We start from the raw sequence: 25352 nt of genomic DNA, 5'->3' as shown, positions 1-25352 counted from the left end.
GATCCGTGCCCGCCTCCGGGTCTGCTTCCCATAAATCCCAGAGAATCCCCTAAAGTGCCCGAATGCTGCCAGAGGGGTCGGATTTTCCTTGGAAAAGGGGTTGGATGAACCCCTGAGCCCGACGTTCCCGATCTCCGGGGGCAGGGAGGTGGGGATGGACACCGGAGCGCTGGCAGTGACCCCCATCCGTGTGGGACAGGAGGGATCCCCGGGATGCTGATGGGTTCTGGGAATGGCTCCTCCTCCCGGCGGGAACCTCCCGCGGCTTTGAGGTGGTCACGGAATTGTTAAGGTTGGAAAAGCCCCCGGAGGCCATCGAGTCCAATCCGGAGGGGTTGGAATCCATGGGGATGTGGCACCTGGGGGCACGGAGCAGGGCTGGGAATGGTTGGCCTTGGAGAACTTTTCCGACCTCAACAATTCCATGATTCTTCGCACAGCAAATCCGGCATCAGGCTGGGGAATCCCAACTCGAGCAGCCCGGGATTTTTGGGATCATTTGGGATTTAAGGAGTTCTCAGCATGGGCCAGTGAGAAAATCCCTGTTCCCGCTGCTCCAGGGATGTATCCAGGGGTTTTCCAACCTCCTGGAGCAACCTGGGAGGGCAGGAATTAAAGGATCTTTAGGGTCCCTTCCCACCCAATCCCAAATCCAAGCCACTCCCGGTTTCTATTCCCTACAACTCCCGGCTCTTCCCGGGGTGTTTTCCCTTCCTGCCTCCCCAGCAGGAATTTTGAGGCTCAAAGGGCATTTTTTGGGACTGCCAATCCCAGTTTTGGTTGTGGCACGGAGTTTCCCGTCCCAGGTGTCCAGGGATGGCCGTGTCCCGCTAAATCCCGGCGCGGCTGCTTCCTACTCCCACAGTTTTCCCGGGTGTGGGAAGTCGGGAAACCAGAGCGAGCCAGGAATGGCCCAGAAAACAAACAGGAGACGATTCCCGAATCCCTGCCGGAACCCAGAGTGGGAGCACAGCCCGGGAGGTCCTCACGGAGCCCATGGAATGGGAGGACATCCCAAATCCATCCGTTCCCTCCGAGCCCGGCCCTCTCCACTGCTGCTCCTCAATGGAACGGTCTTGGCGTAGGAATTTTTGGGATTCCCGTTCCTCCAGGAGCTCCAGGTGGTTCCCGAGCCAGAGGATCCCCCACTCTCCCCTCCATGACTCTGCCCCTCATCCCGGGCTCTCTGGAGCCCGTTTGCTCGCGGATCCCAGCCGGAAGCCGTGTCCGTACCTTTGAATCCGCGCATTCCCGTGGGGCCGCGAGGGCCGAGGTCTCCCTGATCCCCCTTCAATCCGCGTGGGCCGGGGGGGCCCCGCTCCCCGGGAAGCCCTGGAATGAGGACGAGGACACAAAATGAGCCGCTTTCAGCAGAATTCCACAATCCCGATGTGCCGGGAGTCCAGGAAAACCGGGAGACACCAGAGAGGCCGGGCCATCCTTTTCCTGCACTTCTCTGGGATACGGGATGGATTTATCCGGGTGCTAAGGAAGCTCTGAGCATCCTAAAGCTCGGATGGAGGCAACTGGGAGCCGAAGCTGGAGAACAAGGAAGGAAAAGCGGGATGCAGGGGGGGGAAGAGATCCCAAGGAATCGGGATGTGCCCCCCGTGAGCCCCAGGAGTCCGTGCTGTCCAGGGGGGTCGGATGTTTCTTGGAGAAGGAGCTGGATGAAACCCCCTGATGTGAGCATTCCCGAGCTCCGGGACGTGGGAATTGGGGCGGTAGTTTGGGAATTCCTTCGCAGGGGACACAGCCAAGCCTTGGAGGTGACCTCCATCCACGTGGCTCTTGGACCTGCACCTGGATCTGGATCTGGATCTGGTCCTGGACCTTGACCTGGACCTGGACCTGGATCTGGTCCTGGACCTGTTTCTGGACCTGGACCTTGACCTGGTCCTGGATCTGGACAGGGTTGTAAACCTGATCCTGGTCCTCGAACTGGATCTGGTCCTGATCCTGGACCTGGATCCAGTTGTGGATCTGATCTTGGACATGATCCTGGTCCTGCATCTGCTCCTGATCCTGGACCTTGACTTGGACCTGGATCCAGTTGTGGATCTGGTCTTGGACCTGATCCTGGTCCTGGATCTGCTCCTGATCCTGGACCTGATCCTGGACCTGGATCCAGTTGTGGATCTGGTCTTGGACCTGGTCCTGATCCTGGAACTGGATGTTGACCTGGACCTGGGTCTGCATCTGGACTTGGATCTGGATCAGGAACTGGACCTGATCCTGGAACTGGACATTGACCTGCATCCAGATGTGGATCTGGACCTGGATCTGCATCTGGTCCTGGACCTCAACCTGAACCTGGACCTGGATCTGCTCCTGGTCCTGGAACTGGATTTTGACCTAGACCTGGATCTGGTCTTGGATCTGGATCTGATCATGGACATGATCCTGATCCTGGAACTGGACCTTGACCTGGATCTGGGTCTGGGTCTGGACCCCAACCTGGACCTGGATCTAGTTGTGGATCTGGGGTGGAGGGCAGGACCCCTGTGCTGGAGACGGGATCTGGTGGGACCTCGGGATGATCCCCCTGGAATGATCCCACAGGGCCTCATCCAGAGCCTGAGCTGGGCTTGGATCCGAAGCTCCTCCAGCATCCAAGCCTGGCTCCATCCATGAGGAGAGAGCCCTGGATTCCCCTGGCACCGCTCCTCCCGCCCGTCCTGGGCTGGGCTTTACCAAACTCCCGATTTTCCTCTGGTTTAGGAGGAAAAAAGCTGCCAGGAGCAATTCCAGCCCCAGCTCCGGTGGGGATTATCCCGAGCTCCAATCTTTCCTTGCCGTGTCCACCCCGAGGAGGGCTCAGGACCTGGATTTCTGTGGGGCAGGGGGGCGGATTTTCCGTGGGATTTTCCAGGGATACACCTGAACCCGACCTTCTCAGCTCCGAAGGGTCACACCCACATCCCAAAAAACTCCAGGAAAAGACCTAAAAACCGTGGCTCTTCCCACAGCTCCTCCTGAAGGTGAACCCTCCCGGGATTGTTTTGTTTTTCTGTCTGAACGAGGAAAAAAATGGGGAAAAAAAAGGAAAAGCGAGGAAAAGAGCCAAAGTAACTCCGAGGGCTGTCACACCCAAGAAAAACAGCCCTGAATCCATCAGCGCCAGAAATTCCAGCTGGGAAGGATGAGGAGCTCAGGCAGCTGGAGGGGCTGTCCGAGGGAGATCGGATTTCCAGGCTGGCTCTGCCTCGCTTGGCTGGGCCTGGGAGGGAGCGATCCCAAAATCCGAGGGTTTGAGCCCAAAGCAATCCCAGCAGGGGCAGGGCGCCCCAGAGTCCTTGGAGCAGGGGATACCAGGGATGGATTTGGATCTGGATCTGGATCTGGATCTGCTCCTGGACCTGGATCTGCTCCTGCTCCTGGATCTGGACCTGCCTCTGCCACCCAGAGTCCAATGGGGTGGGTTTGGAGCAGGGGATAACAGGAATGGGTCTGGACCTGGACTTGGACCTGGATCTGAACCTGATCCTGGACGTGGATCTGGTCCTGATCCTGGACCTCAACTTGGACCTGGCTTTGGGTCTGCATCTGGACTTGGATCTGGATCTGGACCTGAATCCAGTTCTGGATCTGGACCTGAATCTGCATCTGGTTCTGGACCTTGACCTGGATCTGGATCTGAATCCCGATCTGGTTCTGGGCCTGGTTCTGGATCCAGTTCTGGAGCTGGACCTTGACCTTGACATGGACCTGGACTTTGACCTGGATCCAGATCTGGATCTGGACCTTGACCGGGACCTAGTCTTGGTCTTGGACCTGGACCTTGACCTGGACTTGGATCTGGATTTAGATCTGGACCTGGAGTTTGACCTGGATATGGATCCAAACCTGAATCTGGTCCTGGACCTGGACCCACATCTGGGTCTGGACCTGGATCTGGACCTTGACCTGGATCTGGACTTAGGTCTGGACCTGGCCTGGTCTTGGGCCTTGTGCTGGACCTTGATCTGGATATGAATCCAAACCTGGATCCAGCCCTCAGCTCAGCCCTGGAGCTCCATCACCTCCGGGATCCGAGTGGATCGGAGCTTCCAGCGGGATGGATCCCATCACCTCCGGGGACACAGAGTCGTTCCCGGTGGGATCCTGCACCACCTCTGCCCTCAGAATCAGAGCCGGCATTCCCAGGGATCCCTTAAAACCAGAAACAGCCAGAGCTGAGTCTTCCTCAGGGTGGGAATATCCTCTGGTGGCTTCCAATGGAATTCCTCCCGAAACCAATGGAATTAAGAAGGGGGGGGGGGGGAACCTTGGCGTTACTGACATAGGAAGAAACATCCTGGAAAAGCCTCAGAGTTCCCGGGATCTGCTGGGGGGATCCAGCAGCAATTCCAGCTCTGGTGCCTTGGGAGGATCAGTTTGGGAGTGGGGTGTCCAATTCCTGCTCCAGCCTGCCCGGGAGACGCTGGAATCCGGGAATATCAGCCTGGATCCTCCTGGAGCCGGGTGGGCAATGACATTTTTCTCTCCAGGACCGATGTTCCAGGATCCGGGAGAGCAGATCCATCCCCACCTCCCTCGGGACATCCCACGGGACAGGTCGGGAAGTCAGCGGGAGTTGTCCCGTTGGCTTGGGATCCGCCGGGTTATTTCAGGATGGGATTTTGGGGCATTTTCCAGACACCGGGAATGTTTTCCTTACCTCGGAGCCCGGGAAGGCCGGGAAGTCCAGGCTCTCCCTCCACCCCTTCCGTGCCTCGGTCTCCTTTGGGTCCCGGTGGCCCTGGAACACAACAGGAGGGCGGGAATCCCATCCCGGATTCAGGAATGTGCAGCAGGAGATCCAGGGATCTCCAAGAAGCACAGGAGCAACGCGGGGACAAAGGAGCTGCCGGAGCAGTTTTCCGTGGTTTTGAATTTTTGGGGTTTTCGGATTTTAAATTCCAAACTGGGCTCCACCGACCCGCTCCGAGCGCCAGGAGAATTCACCTGGAAGCTGACTCCGGGAATTCTCCTTTTGGCCAGAAGTTGGGATGTTCCCAATGGAGTAAGTGCAAGAAATCAGGGGAAAAAATTGCCTTTTGGGAATGTTCACAGAATCGTGGAATTTTGGGGGTTGGGAAGGATTTTAAGGATCGTCCATTAGGGACAGTTTCCTTATGTCCAGCTGGGCTGATCCTTTGGGAATTCTGGAGATGATCCTTTAGGAGAGAATTGACAGCAGGATTCTGGTCAAATCCCAGGAAAGAGCAGAAAATCCCAATCCGAGGTTTTCTCCCTCATCCTGCAAAGGGTGAAATCCCCAAAGCTGGAAATAATCGGGAGCCGAAACAATGGGAAGAAGGAATTTGAAGAGAAAAATAATGGGAAACAAAAAGACTCCTGGGATGAGAGAAACCAGGGTGGGGAGAGGCCGGGAAGTCATTCCCACCCATCCCGGGGGAGGATTGGGAAGTGTTTTCCTAGAAATCCTACAAGGCAGGAATTCGGGAAGCTGAGATCCAGCCAGGGCTGTGGGTGATGGAAAAGGGTCAGGAGGAGCCAGGACGGGCGCAGCGCTAACAGATCAGGGATCTGGGAATGCTCTGTAGGAATCAGCGGGATCTGGAGTGGGATCCAGAGCGGGATCTGGAACGGGATCCGGAACGGGATCCGGAGCGGGATCCTGACTTGAGGCCAGGAAACGTCCCGGGATGGAGACGGACAGGGACAGGAGAGGACGATGGGAACGATGGAATCACTGGCCCTGGCTGCCTCTTCCCAGGGAACGAACAGCTCCAGGGGCTGAGGGGATGTAGGGATGGACCCCAAATCCTGGGAATGGACCCCAAATCCTGGGAATGGACCCCAGACCCTGGGAAGGAAGCCCAGACCCTGGGAAGAGACCCCAAATCCTGGGGAATGGACCCCAGATCCTCGAAAGGGACCCCAAACCCTGGGAAGGGACCCCAGACCCTGGGAAGGGACCCCAGACCCTGTGGAAAGACTTTGGACCCTGGGGATGGATTCCAGAGCCTGGGAATAGATCCCAGACCCTACTCCAGACCCTGGGATGGATCCTAGAGCGTGGAGATGGACCCCAGACCTTGGGAATGAATGTACTCCAGATCCTGGGGATGGACTCAAATCCCAGGAATGGACCTCAGACCCTCGGGATGGATCCTAGATCATGGAGATGAACTCCAGATCCTAAGGATGGATTCCAGACCCTGGGAATGGGTCCTAGATTCTGGGGATGGATCCTAGATCCCAGGGATGAGCTGCAGACCCAGGGAATGGATTCCAGACCCTGGGGATGGATCCTGGATCCTGGGGATGAACTCCAGGCCCTGGGAATGGGCCCCAGACCCCAGGGATGGATCCCAGATCCCACGGAATGGACTCCAGACCCTGTGGATTTACTCCAGACTCAGGGAATGGGCCCCAGACCCCAGGGATGGATCCCAGATCCCACGGAATGGACTCCAGACCCTGTGGATTTACTCCAGACTCAGGGAATGGGCCCCAGACCCCAGGGATGGATCCCAGATCCCACGGAATGGACTCCAGACCCTGTGGATTGACTCCAGACTCAGGGAATGGACTCCAGATCCCAGGGAATGAGCTCCAGACGCTGGGAATGAACACTTCCAGGGATGGGGCAGCCACGGTTTTTCCGGGATTCTGCCAGGGATGGTCCCATCCTCCCATCCCCGGGAACAGCTGTTGGGACGGGACACGGGGAGCAGCTGGGCTGAAGGAAAACTGGGAAGGGCGGCTGGGAGAGGCTCCCGACCATTCCCAGCTGTTCCCACCCTGCAGCTCCTGAGGTTCGCACCCGGGAAATCCCGTTCCTGCTGCATCCCAGCTTCCCACCCTCCAATCCCAGGATTTTCTGATGGATGGGACCGTCCTGTCACCCTCGGGACCTGCTGGGATCCCACCCAGGGATTGCGCCAGCAGATCCAGGCGGGCAGTGGATCCCGGGAATTCTCCCACCCAGTGACTCCCAAGACCTCAAAATTTGTCTGTGTTGTCCTTCCCGAGCCCTGGGAGGTGCTTGGAGCAATCCTTGGATGCTGGAGAGGAGCCCGGCGACCTTCCCAAGCCGCCATCGCCCAAATCCAGGATCCAGGATCCAGAGGCCGGGAGAGCTGAGGACCTGGGAGAAGGAAAAGGGCCCCTGAGGCAGGCAGGGAATGGCTCAGCCAAATCTGTCCGGGAACACGGCGGACTCACCCAAGGACAGCTGGAGCTGGGATGGAGCCAGCTGGGCACAAGGCCTCCAAAATTATCCATGGGATGGGAACAGAGGGAAGCTTGGGATGCCAGGAATGTGTCAGGGCTGCTAAATCCGGTGCCGGCCCTTGCCAAGGGATTTGTTTTGGGATAAAGCAGTTCCAGGGCTGTCGGGCTCCGTGATGGATCCCATCCTTGGTGGCTTCATCCCAGAGCAGGTGACATCATTCCCATGGATGGGGAGGGAAAAGAGGGATCCGAGGAGGGGGGAAATACGGAAACATCGCAGCAGTTGGGGTTAGGGTGATCCCAGCATCCCAAAACCAGGGATCGGGAGCCAACATCCCCAAGGGATGAGGGAAAGGACCCCCAGGAGCTGTTGGTGTTCCAGGGGGATGGATCTCCTGGAGCTGCTGGGGATCGGCCACATCCACCGCCTCCAGCTCAGCAGCTGGGAAAAGGGAACAAGTGCCTCGGCACCAGCCCAGCCTTTCCAGCTGGAATTCCAGCTGGAAGCACCAGGAATGAGCAACAGCCACGGGGCTGCGCAGGTGCAACCAGCGGGAAACGGGACAGGAGCTGCTCCCAAGCTCCTGCTCCCCCCGGAGCTTCCACTGGGACCTCCTGGGTTTGTCCATGGGGCGTGTCCCTTCCTGGCACAGCATTCCTGGAGAAGTTGCAGCTGCCCCTGGATCCCTGGGAGTGTCCAAGGATGGGGCTTGGAGCAGCCTGGGCCAGTGGAAGACGTTGGAGTTGGAATAGGATGGGATTGAAGGTCCCCACCCAAACCATTCCGGGATTTGGGAAGGGCTGGGGGTGGAAAAGGAGGAGAAGATGGGATGGGAGAAGCTGTTTTTTCCTGGCATCTTTGAGGGAACCTTGGGAGCTTTGTTCCTAACCATGGATGGGGAATATTTGGAGAGTCCAGGGGGCTGGAGACACCTGAGCAGGGATGGATGGGGGCCCTTCTGGGCCCTTCCCAACCGGAGAGCCCCGGAGGGGCTGGAGCGTGTCCAGGGAAGGGAACGGAGCTGGGAAGGGGCTGGAGCAGCAGGAGCGGCTGAGGGAGCTGGGAAAGGGGCTCAGGCTGGAGCAAAGGAGGCTCTGGAGGGACCTTTTCCCTCCCCACAGCTCCGTGAAAAGTTGAAGCCAGGTGGGAGTTGGGATCTGCTCCCGGGAAACAAGAAACGGGATGAGGAAACAGCCTCGGGCTGTGCCAGGGAAGGTTTAGTCGGATATTGGGAACAATTCCTTCGTGGAAAGGGTTGTGAAGGATTGGAACAGGCCCAGGGAGGTTTGGTGCCCCCAATCCTGGAGGGATCCAAATCCACGTGGATTTGGGGGGACGTGGATCAGTGGTGGCCAACGCTTGGACTCCAGGACCTTGGAGAGCATTTCCAACCTCAACAACTCCCCGATTCTCCAACCCCCCGGTGCATTGACCCGCATCCCACAGGACCACGGGGACCATTCCCAATCCCACCCCCCTCCCGGCGGGCTCCGCTCACCGCGGATCACGGAGATGTTCCGCAGCGCCACGGAATGCTCCCAGTCCTTCATGCGCAGCTCCTCGGTGACGTTGTTGAGCACGTCCAGCTCCAGCCTCAGCTGCCGCTCCATGGCCGCGTGCTCCGTCCGCATCCGCCGCGTGTCCGCGCTGGCGTTCCCCAGGAGCCCCTGCAGGTCCCGGAGCCGGGAATGGTGCACGCGGACGTCGTAGGAGAAGCTGCGGTTCATGGAATCCACGGCCCCGGCCAGGACCGTCACCTGCTCGCCCAGGGCTTCCAGCCGCCCGCCCAGGTGGCCCAGGAGGTGCTCGTGGTGCTCCAGGAGCAGCCGGCTGCTGTTGCCGTCCACGGAGAGCCGGGACAGCTCCAGCTGGGCCGCGTCGCTCTGCTGGCTCAGGGAATCCCAGAGCCGGGACACGGATCGGTCCGTCTGGCTCGCCTGGCTCTGGAGGCTCCACAGGAGCCCCTCCAGCCTCTGGAGCGATCCCGTCAGCAGGAACAGCGAGTCCGAGTGGTTCTGCAGGAGGTCCTGGAGCCGCCAGATGTGCTCCAGGAGGTCGCCCTTGGGAAGGGGGTGCAGCAGCTGCAGCTGCAGGTCCCGGAAGGTCTCGTTGAGCCGGTGGACGTTTCCCAGCAGCGCCTTCAGGTCCTCGGGGGACGGCTGTGGCCGGGACACTGGGATGGAGGGAGAGCAGCGGGAGGTCAGGAAGAGCCCTTGGAGGTGGGATCCTCCCAAGGTCGTTCCCAGTTCCTCGGCGCCTGGAGGTGGGATTCCCAGCCCAAAAGGTTCCCCGCCATCAGCCCCTCCTGGAATCCAAGGCGAGGAGGAGGAGGTTGGGTGCTGGAGAATCCTGGAATGGCTTGGGCGGGAAGGAACCGTAAAGCTCATCCCATTCCACCTGGATAGGGACACTTTCCCGTGATCCCAGCGTGCTCCAAGCCCCATCCAGCCTGGCCTTGGCCACTCCCAGGGATCCAGGGGCTGCCACAGCTTCTCTGGGAATTCCAGCCCAGCCGGGAATTCCTTCCCAAGATCCCACCCCAAGCTCCCCTTTCCCACTGGGAAGCCATTCCCTGCCTCCTGCCCCTCCAGCCTTTATCCCAAATTCCAGCTCTCCTGGAGCCCCTTTAGGCTTGGGAAGCGGCTCCGAGCTCTCCCTAGAGCTCAGGGTTTTCCTTGGAGCTGCATCCCACGGGATTTGCCTGCTGGAAAACAGAACCTCAGCCTGGAGCCATCCCAGCGGCTCCCGAGGATCCCGGAATGCTTTGGGTGGGAAGGGACCTCAAATCCCATCCCGTTCCAACCCCGACCCCTCCCCCTATCCCAGGTGGCTCCAATCCCATCCAGCCTTTCCTTGGACACTTCCATGGACACTGCACCGACAGAGATGTCCCTGGAAGGTGTCACCTGCCTCGGGAGGGACAGCCACGGCCCTGGGATTTTCCAGGTGCTTCCTGATGTTCCAGAGCTCTGCCAGAGCCCGGCTGCCAGGATCTGCTTTTCCTTGCTCCAAACAGACCCAATCCCGGCTTCTTCCCACCCGGAGCTTTGGATTCGAGTGTTTACAGTCCGGTTTCCCTTCTGGATGCAGATCCTGGATCCGAGCTCGGCCCTGGCTCCCAGATTTCCTCGGCGCTGGGTGTGGTTTGCTGGTGGCTTCCAAGAACCACATCCCGCAAATCCGGGGCTGCCAGGGCTCTTCCCGAGGGACAAACCCAACCCAGCTCCGGAGTATCCCTATCCAAGGGCTGCCAGGGCTCTTCCCGAGGGACAAACCCAACCCAGCTCCGGAGTATCCCTATCCAAGGGCTTCCAGGGCTCTTCCTGAGGGAATAAACCCAGCCCAGCTCAGGAGCATCCACATCCCCATCCCAGGGCTCAGGATCATCCCTATCCCAGGGCTTCCAGGGCTCTTCCTGAAGGAATAAACCCACCCTGACTCAGGAGCATCCACATCCCCATCCAAGGGCTTCCAGGGCTCTTCCCAAGGGATGAAACCCACCCTGGCTCTGGAGCATCCGCATCCCTATCCCAGGGCTTCCAGGGCTCTTCCTGAGGGATGAAACCCACCCTGGTTCAGGATCATCCCCATCCCAGGGCTTCCAGGGCTCTTCCTGAGGGAATAAACCCAGCCTGGCTCTGGAGCATCCACATCCCCATCCAAGGGCTCAGGATCATCCCCATCCCAGGGCTCCCAGGGCTTCCAGGGCTCTTCCCAAGGGATGAAACCCATCCTGGTTCAGGATCATCCCCATCCCAGGGCTCAGGATCATCCCCATCCCAGGGCTCCCAGGGCTTCCAGGGCTCTTCCCAAGGGAGGAAACCCACCCCAGAGTTGGGCTTGGGTGTCTCCCTCGGGAAGGGTCCTGGAATTCCCTGCGATGGGGATGGGGATGCTCCGGAGCCGGGGTGGGTTTCCTCCCTTGGGAAGAGCTTCGACAGCCCTTGGATAGGGATACTCTGGATGTGGGCTGGGTGTCTCCCTCAGGAAAGGCCCTGGAATTCCCTGGGATGGGGATGTGGGTGCTCTGGAGCATCCCTACCCAAGGATTGTCAAAGCTCTTCCCAATGGAGACACCCAGCCCAGCTCTGGAGCATCCACATCCCCATCCCGGGAATGCCAGGGCTCTTCCCAAGGGAAACACGCAAATCAGAGTATCCCTATCCAAGGGCTTCCAGGGCTCTTCCCAAGGGATGAAACCCACCCTGACTCTGGAGCATCCGCATCCCGAATCCTGCATCCCGCATTCCGGGGCCACCAGGAATCCCAAGGGAACAAACCAACCCCGGCTCCGGATCATCCCCATCCCACATCCTGAGGCTCTTCCTGAGGGAGAAATCCCACCCCAGCTCCAGAGCATCCACACCCCCACCTCTGTATCCCAGCTGGCAGAGAATTCCAGACTCCAAACCCTTCCCGGCCCCGCACCAAATCCCAGAATTTCAAGCCGGGATTCAGAGAGGAAACCTGGGAATTTGGGGAGAACCTCCTGCCTTCAGCAGCTCCAGGCACCCAGTAAATCCCAATCCCAAATCCCAGCACACCGCTGCATCCCAAAAATGCTGATCCGGGCAGGGGAATATCAGACAAGGGAATATTCCTCAGCCTCGGACTGGGAAACTCCAAGCCAAGCCCACAAAAACAATGGGAATTGGGTTTTTTCCTGAAATAAAATCAACTCTTCCCATTTTCCTTTGGGCGTGGGCTGGAGCGGAACCGCCACAATTCCATGGAGCAGAAATAGAGCAACCTGGGATGGGAGAATTCCCTGCCCATGGGATGGGATGGGATGGAATGTCCCTTCCCACTCCAATGATTCCAGGATTCTGGGATGAAGGACGCTCAGAATCCATTCAGAGGGATTTTTAGGGAAGGAAAAGGGAGGAAAAGGGAACAGAGACCCTTTCTGGAGTCCCGAGATCCCAAGTGAACCCCAGGGCTTTCCTTAAATCCCTTGGAGCCGCATCCCATGGGATTTGTGTGCCGAGAGCCAGAACCGCAGCCTGGAGCCATCCCAGCAGCTCCATGGAATCCCAGACTCATGGAACGGTTTGGGTGGGAAGGGACCTTCCATCCCATCCCATTCCAACCCCGGCACCTCCCCCTATCCCAGGCTGCTCCAGGCCCTGTCCCACCTGGAATCAGGTTCTTCCAGGCATCTTTACAATCCCTGTCCATGAATCCCACCGGTTGTCCCGGAATTCCGTCTGGGAGCTCCTCTCCCGGGACAGGGAGAGGTTCGGGTCCCTCTGCTCATCCCAGTTTGGCCCTGGCATCCCTGGGAGGGATCTGAGGGACTGGGGGGGAAGAACAGATCTCACGGGAAGGATGGAAAACTACCGGGAAAAACATTCCTTGAGGAAAAACCTTTGGGATCGGTGGGATTTTATCGTTATCGATCGATAACGAGAGGGAACGGCCTCAAGTTTTGCCGGGGAAAGCTCGGGTTGGAATCAGGAATGATTCCCTCATGGAAAAGGTCAGCCGGGGCTGGAATCCCCATTCCTGGAGGGATTCAAATCCATGTGGATGTGGCACGTGGGGACACGGGTCAGGGCTGGGAATGGTTGGACTCAAGGGGGGTCCAAGGAGTTTTCCAACCTCAGTGATTCCATGAAAAAGTTGGAGATCGGAGCCCCAACCTCAGGCTCAGAGGCTTTTTAATGGATTGGGAGGAGCAGGGACAGGGATGTAGGGAATGGGAATTCCCAGGTGCCACCTGAGCTCCATGCGGAAAACTCCGGCTCCAGGACGGAAAAGATCCCATTCCCACTGCTCCCAGTGTTTCCATGGATTTTTGGCACTGACCCTTTCCCAACATCTTTTCCGAGGACAGTCACCTGCCCCAGCGGGATCCCAAACAATTCCTGGCCAAACCCACCCCAAAACATTCCCGGGCAGGTTGGACGGGGCTTGGAGCAACCCAGGATGGTGGGAAGCGTCCCTATGGAATTAGGGACCTTTCCATGTCCCTTCCCACCCCAACCATTCCATGATTCCGTGCGTCTTTCCATGCCCCTTCCCCTCGGACGGGACAAGAAGCTGGGGAGGAATTCCCAGCTCTGTGTCCGTCTCCAGGAGCCCAAAAAGGGATTTTCCATAGGAAATCCGAGCCCTCCGGCATTAAAGGTGTCCATGAACATTCCCGGTTTTCCAAGGATCAACCAGCTCTGACACCCGAGGCTGTCTCCCTGCGATTCCCGGCTGGATGCGATCCCTTTATCCCACACCATCCCATGCCTGTGGTTTTCCAGCCGGGATAAACCCTCTGGAAAACCCCCAGCTCGAAATTCCAGGGCTCGGCCGCATCCAAATCCAGAGGCTTGGCTTAAAATTCCAAACCTCCAGAAAGCCACAAGCACGGAGCCGATTCCCCTCGTCCCTCTGCCTCCATTTTCCAGGATTCCGGGTGACAGCCCAGGGGCCGAGGTGGTTTTCCTGAGGTTTTCCTGGAATCCCGCCAGTCCCGCCGCTCCGGGAGGTGGGAATTGGAAGATTCCCGAAGCCAGAGGTTGTTGTTGTTGTTATTCCTGGAGCTGCAGCCCGGCCCGGGACCGGAGCTTGTCCCGGATCCATGGCATCCCTCGCTCCGGGATCCTCCAGCCAACAACAACAACATCCAAACAATGCGAGGCAAGGGATCGCTGGGAGAGGCCTCAAAATTCCGGCAAAATCTTCTCCGGCCTTTCCCACCCCTCGGAGAACACCGAGGGGGGATTTGGGATGGAAAAGGGGAGGGTTCACATCCCTTCCCGCCATGGATAACGGGATAAGCGCTGGGAAGGAGGGATGGGAATGAGGAGCTGATCCATGGAGGTGGCATTTCCCACCCATCAAGGGAAATCTTGGGATTGGGGATTAAACCAGGAATTTCCCAACTTTCTTCCAGGAGGACAAGGGAGGGGGACCAAGCCTGAGGCAGGACGGATCCCACGGAATGTGTGTGCCGGGATGAGCTGGGTAATTCCCGGGGGCTGGGCGGGAATTCCAGGCATTCCCAAGGGGTTTCGCCATCCCTGCGCTCACCAAAATTCGGGAAAGGGGAGGCAGGAGGCCTGGAATGTGCCAGGATAACGCTCTGCCTGCATCCCATCATCCTTATCCCAGGAAAAGCCAGCTGGGAACGGCTGACAGGAGCAATCCCAGCTCTGAGCAGGCAGTTCCCGAACCTCTCCCGAGCCTCAGCATTCCCAGCGCTCCACCCTCAAACCCTGCAGCAATTCCAGCCTCAGGGATTCCATCCCGGCCGATCCCGATGCTCCGCGTGGAGCCGGATCAGGCTCAAGCTCTTGATCCCAAGGAGCTCAGAGCTCCTTGGAGTTCTGCTGGATCCCAACTTTTCCTCCCCTGCATGGCCTGGAAAACCCTCCCGAGCCGGGATTCCAAGCCCATGGATGGATGCTCCTGGCTCTGGGAGCCTCCCGGGAGGAGCCGGCCCGGCCTCACCTGCCAGGATGAAGATTCCGACCAGGATGAGGAGCACGAGGAGGTAAAGTCCCACCACGGAATATTTCAGCGCCGCCACGGAGCCCATCCGGCCACAGCATCCCGAGGCCTTCATCCTCCGGCCGGGATCTGCGGGACAGAGCGGGACACGGGCTGATGGAGGCCTTGGAATGCTGCGGGAATGTTGGGATCACCCCTGCGAGGGAGGGGAGCAGCACCGGGAGCTCCATTCCTGGGAGTGTCCAAGGAAAGGCTGGATGGGACTGGAGCCGCCTGGGATAGGGGAAGGGGTCGGGGTTGGAATGGGATGGGATTTGAGGTCCCTTCCCACCCAAAGCATTCCGGGATCCTCGGGAACCGCTGGGATGGCTCCAGGCTGGGGTTCCCAGCAGGCAAATCCCGTGGGATGCAGCTCCAAGGAAAACCCTGAGCTCCAGGGAGAGCTTGGAGCCGCTTCCCAAGCCTAAAGGGGCTCCAGGAGAGCTGGGATTTGGGATAAAGGCTGGAGGGGCAGGAGGCAGGGAATGGCTTCCCAGTGGGAAAGGGGAGCTTGGGGTGGGATGTTGGGAAGGAATTCCCGGCTGGGAGGGTGGGGAGGGGCTGGGCTGGAATTCCCAGAGAATCCCTGGATCTCTGGCAGTGTGCAAGGAAAGGTTGGAGCTCCCTGGGATAGGGAAAGGTGTCCCTGCCCCTGGAATGGGATGGGATTTCAGGTCCCTTCCCACCCGATCCATTCCCTGCTGGATCCTGGCAGGATTGCTGGGAGCCCTTTCCCAGATCCAAGCATTCCCAAGGAGACACCAACAGAAGATGCAGGAAGAGCCCAGAATTCCCACCCGGAGCCCTGGGTGCCTCCATCCCGGTGTTTTGTGCTCCTTGGAGCTCTGAAGCTCCGACCCAGAGCCCCTCATCCCACGGGAGAGGGGGAACCCCAAATCCAAACCTCCTGGATGGGGACCTCGCTGATCCCGGCCGGATCCAGCCTGGAGCATCCCTGCCGGGATTTGGGATCTCATTCCCTGTCCAGGAGCAATTCCCAGCTCCAGCCAGGACCATCCCTGCTGGGATTTGGGATCTCATTCCCTGTCCAGGAGCAATTCCCAGCTCCAGCCAGGACCATCCCTGCTGGGATTTGGGATCTCATTCCCTGTCCAGGAGCAATTCCCAGCTCCAGCCAGGACCATCCCTGCCGGGATTTGGGATCTCATTCCCTGTCCAGGAGCAATTCCCAGCTCCAGCCAGGACCATCCCTGCCGGGATTTGGGATCTCATTCCCTATCCAGGAGCAATTCCCAGCTCCAGCCAGGACCATCCCTGCTGGGATTTGGGATCTCATTCCCTGTCCAGGAGCAATTCCCGGCTCCTGCCCGGCGATGTCCGGGTGGGATCTCGCCCCATCCATGGGGCCGGAGCTCAGATCCCGGTGGGATCTCGCTGCTCCTCCTTGGAATTCCGGAGATGGAACCGATGGACTGCGGGAGGGGCCCCAGCATTCCAGGACCCTTCCCCACGGCATCCTTGTCCTTCCCAAGCTCCGCCGTTGTCCCGGTGTGTCCATCCCGGGAAAACGGCGATGTTTGGAAAAGCCTCCAGCCGGGAAAGGGTTCCAGCGGGCGGATCCCGAAACCCAGCCCGGCTTTGGAGCTCGGGAATGAGCTCAGGGATGCAGGCGGCGATCCCGAGGGAATGCGGGGCGGATCTCAGCCCGCGCTCCCACCCCGGAATTCCTGGAGCCGCGGGCTGCGGGATGAGGAGAGCGGCGATGTTTTCCTGACACTCGCACTTCCAGCGGCTCCTGGGACACTCCGGGAGGAGCTGGCGGCGCGCCCCGATCCACCCACTCCCATTCCCGGCCCTTGGAAGGAGGATTTGCACAGCCCGGGCCCAGGGAAAGGCTCCGGCCGGATTCCAAGGAAAAGCGAACATTTCCTGCCCCTGCCCAGGCTCCAGGGAGCGCAGCCGCGACCCGCCCGCTCCTCGGGAAAGCGGGATGCGGGGTCCCCAAAACCCTGGAAAAGGTGCGGGAATGCTGTTCCTGGGCGGGCGCAAAGCTTGGATCCCTCTCCCGATGGATCCTCGGTCCCCCCCGGCGGGAGTTTTCCATGGATCCAGGCGGGATCCGGGTGGTGCCATCCCCAGGGACGGCCTAGTCCAGCCCCTTCCCAGAAATCTCCCTCCAGAGGCCTCTCCCCCGTGGGAATGGGCTTCCCTGGAAGGTTGGGATGAGTTATGGATGAGCCCTGAGAATTCCAGGCGGACTTCCACAAAAAATCCCAAAGCCAGGGAGGTACCTCCGAGCCTTCCCGGGGAAAGGGATTTGCTGGGAATGCTGGGATCAGTCCTGGAGGGCTCCGACCCTTCCCTCCCGGCTCTCGCAGCTGTTTGCCGCTGGGAAAGGATGGGAACGGCAGGATCGGCCTGCGGGAAGCTGGGAAGAGGCGGGAGCAGGGATATCAACCTTTGGGAATGGGATCAACCCCCAGGGATCGCCTGGATGGGAAATCCACCCTCTGGATCCAAAGCTGTCCCTAGCCCGGGGCTGGAGACCCCCACTTGGAATCACCTCCATGAGCCCCTCGCAGCATTCCCGGAAGGAATTCATCCGGAGCTGGATGTTCCCAGCCCCTCCCCACCCTCCCAGCTGGGAATTCCTTCCCAACATCCCACCCCAAGCTCCCCTTTCCCACTGGGAAGCCATTCCCTGCCTCCTGCCCCTCCAGCCTTTATCCCAAATCCCAGCTCTCCTGGAGCCCCTTTAGGCTCAGGAAGGGGCTCCAAGGATTCCCTGGATCCTTCCCTGATCCAGCCAGACATTCCCGGCTCTCCCAGCCTGCCATTGGATCCAGCCCCATCCCGACTCCTCTGCAGGAAGGAATTCCGGCCTCCAGGCCCTTCCCTGGGAATCTCGGCACTCCAGGAAAGGTCTCCCTTCCCTTTTCTTCCCTTTCCCATCCCCGACTTCCATAAAAATCCCTCGGGATGGATTCTGAGCCTCCTGGATCCGGGAATCCCAGGATGCTTTGGGTGGGAAGAGACCTTGAATCCCATCCCATTCCAACCCCGGCACCTCCCACGATCCCAGGCTGCTCCAAGCCCCATCCAACCTTTCCTTGGACACTCCCAGGGATCCAGGGGCAGCCACAGAATCCCTGGAAAACCTGTGCTGGAGACACATCCCGGTGCTGCTCCCACCACAGGATCCATCCCCGTTTCCCAGGGCAGGGAATCCTGCCTGGACGCCGGAGCTGAGCACGGAGCTCATTCCGGACACCTCTGCCCACGTGGAGCCGAATCCGGAGCTCCTTCCCGAGCAATCCCAGCTCCCAGGAGCTCTCCGTGCTCCCATTGCCCCCGTGGATCCGGAGGTGGATCCGGAGGTGGATCCGGAGGTGGATCCGCCCTCACCGTCCTCGCAGAGGTTCAGCTTGGAAAGGCTCCTTCCCTCGAAGGGCTCCTCCAAGACGGATCCGCTCTCCCGCTCGGAGAAGGTGCGGAGATACACGGCCTTGTTCTCCATCCTGCCGGGGAAAAACGGGAATACCAGCTGGAATCGGGCACTTGGTGTATCCCTGCCGGGCTCCGGCTCTGGGATGGAGCAGGTGAGCCCCCAGCTCCGGGATCCCAAAATCAGCAGGACACGGAGCTGCTGGAGCGAGGCCGGAGGAGAACCCAGAGCTGCTCCGAGGGCTGGAGCACCTCTGGAGCCGGGCTGGGAGAGCTGGGAATGTTCACCTGGAGAAGGGAAGGATCCAGAAAATCCTTGGAGCCCCTTCCCGAACCTAAAGGGGCTCCGGGAGAGCTGGAATTTGGGAAAGGGCTGGAGGGGCAGGAGGCAGGGAATGGCTTCCCAGTGGGAAAGGGAAGCTCAGGGTGGGATGTTGGGAAGGAATTCGCGGCTGGGCTGGAATTGCCAGGGAATGCCCGGATCCCTGGCAGTGCCCAAGGAAAGGCTGGAGCAGCCTGGGATCATCGGGGGAGGTGCCGGCCTTGGAATGGGATGGGATTGAAGCTGCGTGGATCCCAGCCAAAGCATTCCGGGATTCTGGGATCCAGGAGGCTCCGAATCCATGGCCAGGGGTTTTTCTGGAAGTCGGGCATGGGAAAGGGAAGGGAGAGCCTTCCTGGAGTGCCGAGATTGCCAGGGAAGGGCCTGGAGGCCGGAATTCCTTCCCGCAGAGGAGTCGGGATGGGGCTGGATCCAATGGCAGGCTGGGAGAGGCGGGAATGGAGGGATTTCCCTGGGAAAGGGCAGCTCGGGCTGGGATCTTGGGAGGGAATTCCCGGCTGGGCTGGAATTCCCAGGGAATCCCTGGCTGCCCCTGGATCCCTGGGATTGTCCGAGGCCGGACTGGACGGGGTTTGGAGCAGGGCCACGGATCCATGGATTCTGTTTTCCCGGGATTGTTGTGTCTCTGGTGCCGTCGGAGTTTTGTCCCAGTTAAACCAGCAGCATTCCCAGATCCTGGTCTCACTTCCAAGGGGGAAACGCCATCCATGAAATCCGGGGGGGTCTCTCAGAACTCGCCTGGGGAGTCCGGGGCAGGAGAATCCCCCAGGGAACGGGGACAGAGGGAAGGAAAAAGGGCGGGAGCATTCCCGGGAGAACCGGGACAGAGGGATTCGGGACTGGAGCATTCCCGGTTGGATCTGGGACAGAGGGATTCGGGACTGGAGCATTCCGGGGGGAACCGGGACAGAGGAATTCGGGACTGGAGCATTCCCGGGGAGAACCGGGACAGAGGGATTCGGGACTGGAGCATTCCCGGGAGGACCGGGACAGAGGGATTCGGGACTGGAGCATTCCCGGTTGGATCTGGGACAGAGGGGTTCGGGATTGGAGCATTCCCGGGGGGAACCGGGACAGAGGGATTCGGGACTGGAGCATTCCCGGGAGCACCGGGACAGAGGGATTCGGGACTGGAGCATTCCCGGTTGGATCTGGGACAGAGGGATTCGGGACTGGAGCATTCCCGGTTGGATCTGGGACAGAGGGATTCGGGACTGGAGCATTCCGGGGAGAACCGGGACAGAGGGATTCGGGACTGGAGCATTCCCGGGAGAACCGGGACAGAGGGGTTCGGGATTGGAGCATTCCCGGTTGGATCTGGGACAGAGGGATTCGGGACTGGAGCATTCCCGGGGGAACCGGGACAGAGGGATTCGGGACTGGAGCATTCCCGGTTGGATCTGGGACAGAGGGATTCGGGACTGGAGCATTCCCGGGAGAATCGGGACAGAGGGATTTGGGACTGGAGCATTCCCGGGAGCACCGGGACAGAGGGATTCGGGACTGGAGCATTCCCGGGAGCACCGGGACAGAGGGATTCGGGACGGGAGCATTCCCGGGAGCACCGGGACAGAGGGATTCGGGACTGGAGCATTCCGGGGAGAACCGGGACAGAGGGATTCGGGACTGGAGCATTCCGGGGAGAACCGGGACAGAGGGATTCGGGACTGGAGCATTCCCGGGAGAACCGGGACAGAGGGATTCGGGACTGGAGCATTCCCGGGAGCACCGGGACCGGAGCCTTTCCCTCCCCGCGCACCCCCGGGGCTCGGCGGCTCCTCCAGCCCCGCTCCCGGCGCTCCGGGTCCCCGCTGTCCGCACTCACCCGCGGGCCCGCGCTCTTCCCGTGGTCTCTTCCCGGGATTTCCCTCGGTCCCCGGGATTTCCCTCAGTCCCCGGGCTGCGCCCCGGAGGTGGCCGGGACAGGAGGCCGAGGACGGCGAGGGGACCCCCGGGGCTGAGCGGCGGCGGCTCCGCGGGGGCGCGGAGGGGCCCGGCAGCCGCCCATGGGTGCGGGGTCCCGGCGCTGGGAGCGGGGCCCGCCCGGCCCGGAGCCTTTTGTAGGCGGGGAACGGGAGCGGGGCCGGGATCCTCCGCCCCTTTCCACCCTCCTTCCCACCGGGGCCGGGATCCTCCGCCCCTTTCCTCCCTCCCTCCTTCCCTCCCTCCGTCCCACCGGGGCCGGGCTCCTCCCGCCGCTCCAGCGCCCGCCCCGGGCCGGGAGAGGGGCAGGGGAAGAGAGAAGCGGGAATGGAGCGTCCCACGGGAGAAACGGGGCAGGAAGGGGATAAGGGGAAAACGGGAGAGGAGAATCTCCCGGAGTTGCCGGGATAAGGGGAACCGGGATAGGAAACGGGGATTTCCCGGGAGAAACGGGGCAGGGACATGTCCCAGGGGGGATTGGGATAGGGGGAACCGGGATAGGAGCACATCCCGGGGGTACCGGGACAGGAACCGGGGGTACCGGGGCGGGAGCATCTCCCGGGGGTACTGGGACAGGGGAAACCGGGATAGGAGCATGTCCCGGGAAAAACGCGGCGGGAACATCTGCCGGGAGTACCGGGACACGGGGAACCGGGATAGGAGCGTCCCCCGGGAAAAAATGGGGAGGAGAATCTTCTGGGAATACCCGGAGAGGGGAAACCGGGACAGGAGCACATCCCGGGGGAACCGGGCCAGGGAGAACCGGGGCAGGAGCATCCCTCGGGAAATCAGGTCAGGGGCAGGGGGGAATCGGGGCTGGAATATTCCCGGGGGAACCGGGAGAGGAGGAATCGGGGCTGGAATATTCCCGGGGAAACCGGGAGAGGCAGAACCGGGGCTGGAATATTCCCGGGGGAATCGGGGCTGGAATTTTCCCGGGGGAACGGGGAGAGGAGGAATCGGGGCTGGAATATTCCCGGGGAAACCGGGAGAGGCAGAACCGGGGCTGGAATATTCCCGGGGGAATCGGGGAGAGGAGGAATTGGGGCTGGAATATTCCCGGGGAAACCCGGAGAGGAGGAATCGGGGCTGGAATATTCCCGGAGGAATCGGGAGAGGGAAAACCGAGGCCGGAACATTCCCGGGGGAAGCAGGGGCTGGAATATCCCCAGGGAAGAGGAGCAGGAGCATCCCCCCAGGTGGAAAAGGGCGGAGTTTCCCCCTGGAATTCCTTCCCGGCGGGAACGAGGCGGATCCGTGTCCCAGCTCCAGGGAATTCCCATCCTTCCACTCCCAATTCCCGGCCGGCAGGAGCACCCAAAACCCCGGGAATGGGGAGAGGAGCGCTGAATCCGCAGGGAAACTGAGGCACGGAGAGTCTGGGATGATCCCAAACTCCTCGGCCGCGGCTCTGTGGGAGCAGGGAGTGACAATCCGGGATCAAGGGAAGGGTCAGGATTTGTCCTTTATCCCAGGAAAGGCGAAAAATGGAAATATTTCACTGGATTTCGGGAGATTCCAGCGGGACCGAGCTTTTCCTCCTCCTCGGTTTCCATCCATGGATTTGTTCTGGGATGGGTCCGGGTTGGATTCCGGCGCGGGGGAGCCTCGCCCTGCGGGATTCTGCTGGAAAAGAGGAACGAGAGAGGAAAAACGGGATTTAAAGCGATTAAAACGGGATAAAAGCTGCTCCGGAGCCGGGAATGACTTCTGGTGCCAGCGGAGGTCAAACCCATCCCATGGAATCATGGAATTGTTGAGGTGGGAAAAGCCCTTGGAGACGAGGAAATCCAGCCGGGAGGGAACACGGAAGCAGTCGGGATCCAAGCTGGTTTTTTGGGAATGTGGAGCAGGAAAAGAGCCCCAAAATCCCTTCCCAAACCCTCTCCCAGCAACCCCGCGGATCCCCGGGAGGAAAAGCTGGATCAGACTTGGGAGCAAATCCCAAATCCTGCAGATCCTGTGGCTGTCCCCGGATCCCTGGAAGCGTTCCCAGGCCGGGCTGGAGCAGCCTGGGATCAGGGAATGTGTCCCAGCCCATGGAATGGGGGTGGATTTAAGGGCCCTTCCCACCCAAACCTCTCCGTGATGCGAATTCCATGCGGAATTTCCCTTTCCATGGTTTTCCTGGCCATGTTTTCCTGCAGGAATCTCTCTCCGAGCCGGTTCCCGACTCCAGGCTGGTGATTTGATGGAAAGCGCACCGGCATTCCCAGGGATTTTCGGGTGGGATTTGGATCCTGGGCGTCGCACCAAGGGAGGTCCAGGTTGGATTTTGGGAACAATTCCTGCCTGGAAAGGTTTTCCAGCCCTTCCAGCTGCCCGGGGCGGGGCTGGAGCCCCCATTCCCGGTGGGATCGAAATCCCTGTGGATTTGGGGTGGGAGCTGGAACCGGGGTGGCCTCGGCAGTGCCGGGAATGGTTGGATCCATGGGCTCCGAGGGCTTTTCCAAGCTCAACGATTCCATGGTTTTATGGACAAGGGGCCTCCCCCAGCTCTGCAGGAGCAGGAATTCCTTCCCCAAATCCCACTTTCCAGGATGAAACGATTCCTTTCCATGATTCCCCCGCCTCCAATCCCTGCTCCAGCGCTGCCATCCCGATATTCCAGCGGCTGCGATCGGGAGGGATCTCCCGCTGCGGATCCCACACGAACGGGGAATCGCCGAGCGCCGGGACACCGGGAATGGATCCCACCGGGAATGGATCCCACCGGGAATGGATCCCACCGGGAATGGATCCCAGGGCGGGCGGGAAGGGGTGGCTGGGATCTTGGGAAGCGATTCCTCCCTCCGGGAGCTTCCAGGGACGCAATTCCCGAGCTCGTGGGGCCCCCTAAAGGCCCGCATTGGGAGCGAGCCCGGGAGTGGGAAAAATCCACGGAAAGGCCCCCAAATCCCTCCCTTGGAATCTCAGATGGGAGCGCGGAGCCGGCCCGGATCCAGAGGGGGATTTGGGATCGCCCGTTCCAGGCGGGAACATCCCCGAAGCCCAAAAGGAGCTCCGGGATCAGATCCCGGCCCTGCCTGGCCGGGGCAGCGCTGAGATTCCGCCCTTCCCGTTAAAGATCCCACAGAATTCCCGGATCCCCGGGGCTTTTCCTGCATTTCCCTCCTCTTCCCTGCCTTTTCCCAGATTTTTCTTCCTCTTTTTGTTTCATTTTTCTTTGTCTTTCCCCCCCTTTTTTTTTTTTGCTTAATTCCCACCTTTCCCTTCTTTCCCCTTTTCTCTCCTCCTCCCTCTCTTTTCCTCATTTTCCTTCACTTTTCCCCATTTTCCTGATGTTTTCCTTCATTTTTACCCCTTTCCCTCAGTTTTTCCTTCGCTTTTCTCCATTTTCCTGCTTTTCCTTCACTTTTCCCCATTTTCCTTCACTTTTCCCCATTTCCTGCTGTTTTCCCCTCAATTTTTACCCCTTTCCTTCAGTTTTCTTTTGCTTTTTTCACATTTTTCCTTCGCTTTTCCCCATTTTCCTGCTGTTTTCCTTCATTTTTACCATTTTCCCTCAGTTTCCCCTTTGCTTTTCTCCATTTTCCTGCCTTTTTCCCCTCCATTTTTACCATTTCCCCTCAGTTTTCTGTCTCCCTTTTCCCCATTTTCCTTCGCTTTTCCCCATTTTTTCCTTCACTTTTCCCCATTTCCTGCTGGTTTTCCCTCCATTTTTACCCCTTTCCTTCAGTTTTCTTTTGCTTTTTTCACATTTTTCCTTCGCTTTTCCCCATTTTCCTGCTGTTTTCCTTCATTTTTACCATTTTCCCTCAGTTTCCCCTTTGCTTTTCTCCATTTTCCTGCCTTTTTTCCCTCCATTTTTACCATTTCCCCTCAGTTTTCTGTCTCCATTTTCCCCATTTTTCCTTCGCTTTTCCCCATTTTTCCTTCGCTTTTCCCCATTTTTCCTTCACTTTTCCCCATTTTTCCTTCACTTTTCCCCATTTCCTGCTGGTTTTCCCTCCATTTTTACCCCTTTCCTTCAGTTTTCTTTTGCTTTTTTCACATTTTTCCTTCGCTTTTCCCCATTTTCCTGCTGTTTTCCTTCATTTTTACCATTTTCCCTCAGTTTCCCCTTTGCTTTTTTCCCATTTTTCCTTCGCTTTTCCCCATTTTCCTGCTGTTTTCCTCCATTCTTACCATTTCCCCTCAGTTTTCTGTCTCCCTTTTCCCCATTTTCCTTCGCTTTTCCCCATCTTCCCTTCACTTTTCCCCATTTTCCTGCCTTTTTCCCTCCATTTTTCCCCCTTTCCCCAGTAAAAGAGGGGGGGGGGGGGGGGGGGGCGCGGTTGGGCTTTTCCAGCCCGAAGAATTCCAGGATTCCCGGAGCTTTCCCGCTCGCTCCTCTCCCTCTGGCGCTGACGCTCACCTGGGTTCGCTCTTCCCAACAGAGGCGGGGCCGGCTCAGCTCCTCCGCGACATTCCCGGGAATTTTGGGAAGGGCGGGCGGGGGGTGCTCGTCCTTATCCCGAGGTTGCAGCCTCGTGGAGCCGTGCCTCAGTTTCCCCATTCCCGGCCTCCCGCGGCTGGGAAGGGAAGGGAAGGGAAGGGAAGGGAAGGGAAGGGAAGGGAAGGGAAGGGAAGGGAAGGGAAGGGAAGGGAAGGGAAGGACGGGTGGGAGGAGGGAGGGAAGGGAAGGGAGGGGTGGGAGGGGTTCGAGGGAGGGGAGGGGCGGCCCCGCTGCTGAATAATTCAGCGCTGGCAGCGGGGGAAGCTCCGCACCGGCACCGGCACCGCACCGAGCTGAGCTCCGGAGCGCGGCACCGGCACCGGCACCGCACCGAGCTGAGCTCCGGAGCGCGGCACCGGCACCGAGACCGGCACCGCACCGAGCTGAGCTCCGGAGCGCGGCACCGAGACCGCACCGGGACCGGGACCGCACCGAGCTGAGCTCCGGAACGCGGCACCGAGACCGCACCGGGACCTCATCAGGCTCCGGGCACCTCACCGGGCTGAGCACCAGGACCACACCGGGCTGAGCACCGGGACCGCATAAGGTACCGGACACTGCACCAGGACTGC

At 59.7% G+C, this 25352-nt stretch overlaps 1 protein-coding gene across 1 annotated transcript in view; it reads right to left on the bottom strand.

The window, feature by feature from the left end:
* The window catches only part of SCARA5 (scavenger receptor class A member 5), a 28545-nt gene extending 8206 nt beyond the window's left edge, over positions 1–20339 (bottom strand). Inside the window, exons 1-6 of the mRNA XM_082302415.1 lie at positions 20245–20339; positions 18038–18150; positions 14633–14761; positions 8685–9359; positions 4661–4741; positions 1234–1332 (exon numbers count right to left, since the gene is read on the bottom strand). Coding sequence (XP_082158541.1) covers positions 1234–1332; positions 4661–4741; positions 8685–9359; positions 14633–14761; positions 18038–18149 — 1096 coding nt within the window. The 5' untranslated portion in view covers position 18150; positions 20245–20339. The remainder of the gene's footprint in view (positions 1–1233; positions 1333–4660; positions 4742–8684; positions 9360–14632; positions 14762–18037; positions 18151–20244) is intronic.
* Positions 20340–25352: the final 5013 nt, after the last annotated feature.

The sequence above is a fragment of the Coloeus monedula genome (genome assembly GCF_965178545.1).
Source record: "Coloeus monedula genome assembly, chromosome: 2".
In the NCBI taxonomy this organism is placed as follows: Eukaryota; Metazoa; Chordata; class Aves; order Passeriformes; family Corvidae; genus Coloeus; species Coloeus monedula.
The sequence above is the reverse complement of the archived record's forward strand: the minus strand, read 5'-3'. Positions and strand labels throughout refer to the sequence as shown.